The 5556-nt window shown below is 29.6% G+C and overlaps 1 protein-coding gene across 1 annotated transcript; it reads right to left on the bottom strand.

Moving 5' to 3' along the window:
• Positions 1 to 2499: 2499 nt before the first annotated feature.
• Positions 2500 to 3964, bottom strand: LOC120579862 (uncharacterized). The gene is made up of 6 exons (XM_039832583.1): positions 3788 to 3964; positions 3630 to 3701; positions 3219 to 3380; positions 2923 to 3093; positions 2691 to 2804; positions 2500 to 2619 (listed from the first exon to the last, which is right to left on the bottom strand). Exons 1-6 carry the CDS (start codon positions 3851 to 3853, stop codon positions 2500 to 2502), a joined length of 705 nt encoding a protein of 234 aa, XP_039688517.1. The 5' UTR covers positions 3854 to 3964.
• Between the last annotated feature and the right edge of the window lie 1592 nt (positions 3965 to 5556).

Genomic DNA, 5556 nt, shown 5'->3' with positions numbered 1-5556 from the left:
AAATGATACTTAATTCCGTCCGAAATGCATCTGAAATCTATTCCAATCCACAAACTTAAACTTCCGAGTTTGTGTGAAAATCGTGCGAAATTCATCTGAAATATTTTTGGGACGGAATTTGGGACAAGATTATGATGACGCGGCTTTTTCGGACAACGCCCAATCCGTCCGAAAACACATTTCTGTCCGAACTCCGTGGGAATTTTCCGTAAATTCCATCTCAAAACCGTCCGAAATTTTGTCTGAAAATGACTTTTTTTTTAGTAGTGCCATTTGAGTGCAAGCTTATTGTCACAAAGACTCTCACAAAACTATTCTCATATTTTGATTATCCTGTCTAATCTCATTTGATCTAATATCAAACTTCACCTCTTGCTTCTTCATTTGATATAAAATTTAATAACGATGAGATTAAATTAGAACAAAACTTCGTATAAATTAGAGTATACAAAACTTAAGAGAATTGTAAGAACTTTTATTTTTACTTTAGAACAAGATTACAAGTGTTTAAACATCCTTTGCCACTGAGGTGGAGTATTTATTTCCTAGAATCTATATATGACAATACATTAAAAACATTACTAGAAGAACATTATTGGAACAAAATGGCACCACAGCTACTTCAGACCAGTTGAAGAGGGCGTTTCTCAGTCGTTTCTTCCCAAGAACAAAATACTTGGGATAAGATACACAGAATTTATAGTTTTCAACTAGAAGACAGAGAAACTTTGTACAATACATGGGAAAGATATAAGCTGTTACGCAAGCGATGTCCAAGGCACAAATTTTCTAAGACAGAGATCCCTTCAACCTTCACCAATGGTCTGAAGCTACAGAGAAGAATGTTAAAATTTTAAGGTAATATGTTAACAAGTTCATGCTTTTCAAATAGATATCGTTGTACAAATTACATAATCTGGCAATACGTGTGATGCCAATAAAGAAAAAGTGCTTTTGTTGATACTTTATTACAAAAAATGGTAAGGGTATTTAAGTAATAAATCCATCCTTATTTGGAAAAATCTACTTTTTATTGTGTAGCACCATGTTTTAACATCATAAAGATGCTTGGAAATGATCATGAAAAAATCCAATCTCTAGACCACTTTTTTGGACCACACGTACATTATAAGGTCAAAAATAAAAAGAATTTTAAATTACAGTGTTAGAATATCTATTTTTTATTTTACAAGGTTATTTTTCAGACATAGGTCAATTTAAGCAAATAATCCTATTTAAAATCATATGCTGAAGAATAAAAACAGGTTTTACAAAAGATACGAATAATTCATTACAAATATCATGAAAAACATGTTTTTAATGTAAAAAAACAATTATGCAATTTCCAAAATAAATCATAGCTATTCATGCAAAATAACTTATAGGAAAATCATGGTGAGTATGTGATTTATTTTCATGGAAGTTTTAGGCATAGCTTTATTTGGGGACTTAGAAAAAAGAGAAAATTACATTAACCTCCCTTAACTTTTCTTTAAATGACACATACATAAAAATAAACAATAACTTCCCTTATATTTTTATTAAATAGATAAATGCCTCCCTTTCTCTCCTAACACCGGTTATCTTCCCGTTAAAAAACAAACTATGAATGAATTACTTAAGTGATTTCCTCGTCCAACTTAACAGATGAATTACTTAATCAACTCTCTTCAAGTAATAATTTCTCAAACTATGAATGAATGATAATTAAAAAGCTAAATGAAATCACCTTCATCAGGTTGATAGGTACTAAAACCAATCTATAGCTTTCAATAAATTCTAAATGAATAAATGTACCAACATTTTATTACACCAATTCAACTTTTCATAATGTTTCTCATTATCAATCTATTAAATCTATCACATATCTATGTCCATTTCAGCAATAAGGCGCAAATCTTTGTTCTCTTCATTGTCCTTGGTTGAGATAGAATTATCATTACAATTGTACTCGTTGCAAATGTCTTCCCATCGTAGCTTATCGATAACACTACAATGCATTTGCCATTCAATCAGCCCATATGAGATTGAGTCTTCTTGTAGAATAGGTGAAGGTTGGATTGAATTATTACCCATATTCTCTTCACCATTTTTCTTATCATCAGCACAAGAAGGAGGATCAAGCAAGGTATTCTTCATTTTTTCAGAATTTTCTTCTTTAACCTAGATATAAAAAACATTGTAAAAATATTTAGTCGAAATAATGGTTACAATATTTATCATTAACATAATTTGATCGCATCACCTTATTTTTTCTTTTTGTTCTTTTTCGCTTTGATGAGTTGGAAAGACGAGCCGCAAGCATACTAGAAAACCTTGCTTCAAGAGTGTTGTTTTCACTCATATCCCCAATTTCCTAAAATTTATTTGAAGGAGTTTACGTAAAAGATTGAGTATAAATAAAATTAATTATTGCTAAACTATATAAAAATATTATACCAGAAACTTCATAACAAAAAATGCCACAAAATATTATAAATCATTGTAGCAACATTATCATTAAATATGATGCATCACCTTGTTTATTGTTTTTCTCTTCTTTGGTAAGGAGACACTATGAGAAAGTACACTTGTATCCCTCACTTCAAGACTGTTATCTTCCTCCTTGGCCTCAACGTCCTAAAAAAATATACGGATTACTCTTATAAGATACAACATAAACATTTATATATAAAGTTTTAATTCTTCACCTTTTCTATTTTATCCTTTGATTCTATCTTGGTGTAGCCTTCTGGAAGTAAGTGATTTACAACTTCTGTCACTGATCGTAATTTCTTACCAGTAGTGGTACCATGAGTATAGTACTTCATGAAAGAAAAACAAAACAAAAAAAATGAAGATAAATGAGTGTTGTTAACATTGACAAATATATACTATCTATCATATAATTATATGAAAATACACTAAAGAAATTATTTTTACCGTATCTAATGTTCCCGAACTTCTTTTTCTACATTCTACCTCCCATTGATGAAGATTTGATGATAAATTTTCTGTGTTTGGGAAAGTCGTTGCATCTATTGGAAAGTGAAATGATATAATCTCCTTTCTGATCAATATTGTTGTCAAAATTCGCCCTCTTCTATGTGGTTCCTATCAAACAAAAGCATCAATACAATATGTTAGAACAATAATTGAAATGTTATAACAAATAAATGAATTGTAGGTTTCTTAGTTACTCAATGTACATTGCATTAACAATGTACTTAACAATGTACCTGATTGTGTGGTTGGTCTTCACACGGATCGGATAAGGGATGTTCTTGTTCTGCCACATCTTCTGCACCAACTTGTTCTTGATTCTGAAGGTCTTGTGTGATGGCATTTTCATTTTTCACCTCCGAGATGCCTGAGGACTGCACCAAGCATGGTTGTAAACCCTAACACCAAATACATGCATAAATTATATTTTGGATATATTCGAAAATTCAACTAACAGTTGATTTTAATGACAAAAAAATGAAATGGTTTTATTTTACGTGTTTCATATAATTTACAATGAAAACATAAGAAAAATTAAAAATTTTAGCCTTCAAATTTGTCTATATCCTTTAACTTCTTCCTTACAGTAAAAAATTGTTGTGCTATGAAATTAATTTGAAGTAAATTAAAGATATGAGAATATATACCTCTACAGTGGTATCATCTCCATTTTCTTTGATCTTATCCTTGCACTTCGCTCTAAAACTTATTAGCTTCCTCTGTGACATGAAACAAGAGAGATGTATAACATTAGCTATAGAATAGTTAATTAACAATGAATGAAAAATTATTGATTAATACTTACTTTGATTTTGTCTTTAAGTAACAGACCTAATGCTTTGCCATGGACATCATCTTGTTTGTTATTCATCGTACCTTTCTGTGATTAATCTGATAGTTCTCTAAACAAAAGAATGACTATCCCTTATACTTATATGGTTTGGGCTAGGAGCATTTTCCTGTTTTTTTTTTTTCTCTCTTCTGTGTTTGTGTAGCCTTTGGGTTAATAAAGTTTTGTTGACCAAAATAAAATAAAAAAAGGAAAATTAGTATGTCTTTCCAAAAAAAAAAAAAAAAAGGAAAATCAATTTATATATTTCCAAAAAAAAAAAAAAAAGGAAAATCAGTACATGCTTTCCAAAAAAAAAAAAGTGAAATCAATATATATGCAAATGTTTTAATGTACATGTACGTTAATGCAATGGGCTGAATAGATATAGCAGCATTATTTTACAGTCTTGCAAGATTTATACTATTTATCTGTTATATTTGGTTCGGGTAAATTTTAACAACTAAGGATATTATTTATTTTTTGTTGAAATTTATAAAAACACTGAAAGTATTTCCTTTTATCACATTTTCCTTTATTTTAATTATTGACCAAAATTTGTTTAAATTGACCTATTATTTGTTGCATTAGCACAGGCAAGAAAATACTTGTTCGAAAAAAATCCTTTTGTTGGTATCATGTATATTGCTAACCTATATCATTTGTAAAACAATTGTTATTTGATAAGCATGAAGTATTTAATTTTGTTATTATAAATCCTCCCTCAAAAAAAAAAAAAAATGTCATCCTATCAATTTAAATGCACTTTTTTTTTCTTAAAAAAGTTAAATGCACTTTTTGGTTAAAAAAAAAAAAAACAACTTTGATGCATTTGAAGATAACTCAAAAATTGTATTCAAATTATGATTTTGAAGAGTTTTCGGCGGTTTTGATTTATGCTCCAAATTCAATCTATATTGTTATAGTACTTGCAAGACTAAAAACATATTAATCACAAGTATTCATTAATCATTCTCTATAAAATCACGCTTTCAATTATTTTTCCATACACGATAATGATCCAAAGCTATCCCTCTCCCTACTCCCAAACAGACCCTTAGAAACATTGGTAAAATGACTATTAAAGCCACTTATTTAATATTTTTTATTTTTTTTAATAAAATTATTTTCCTTTCATAAAAATATTAATATTAATATTTTGTATAAAAAAAATTTTGACCAAAATTATACAAAAACAATAAGACATCATAAATGAGGAAATCCGTTTAAAATTATATTTTTTTGACTCAAAATCCGTGTAGGGATGTTCTGAACACCCCAAAAGGTCAAAATGTGCAAAACAGCAAGTGTTGCTCAGCCCTCGCTCGCCATGGTGCAGCATCTGCTCGTCCAGCGAGCACCCTGTTTCTCGGAAGCCCAGAAAATAGGTTTCCCAAAAACACCCCAAGACCCCATTTTTGATCCCATTTGTCCCAAAATCGTTTTACCAACTTCATCCATTGTTAACATAGTTTAAAAGAACATTCAAAACACAGATTCAATCTTTGAATTCATGAATTCTTCATCAATATTCCAAAATTCTCAATAACCTACAATTTCATCCAAAACCCACTTTTAACACAATTACTTGCATAGATTTCAATATACAAATGTACCCAATCATGATTCTCACTCATTTAAGCTAAAATCTCAAGAACAACTTATGCTACATGCATGAGCAATATGAATTTAAGCACTTAAGCAACTTAATTTCACAAAGTTCAACATACCCAGAATTTAACATA

This window comes from Medicago truncatula, chromosome 4 (assembly GCF_003473485.1).
Source record: "Medicago truncatula cultivar Jemalong A17 chromosome 4, MtrunA17r5.0-ANR, whole genome shotgun sequence".
NCBI classification, from domain to species: Eukaryota; Viridiplantae; Streptophyta; class Magnoliopsida; order Fabales; family Fabaceae; genus Medicago; species Medicago truncatula.
Note: the sequence above shows the minus strand (reverse complement) of the source record. Positions and strands in the feature narration are given on the sequence as shown.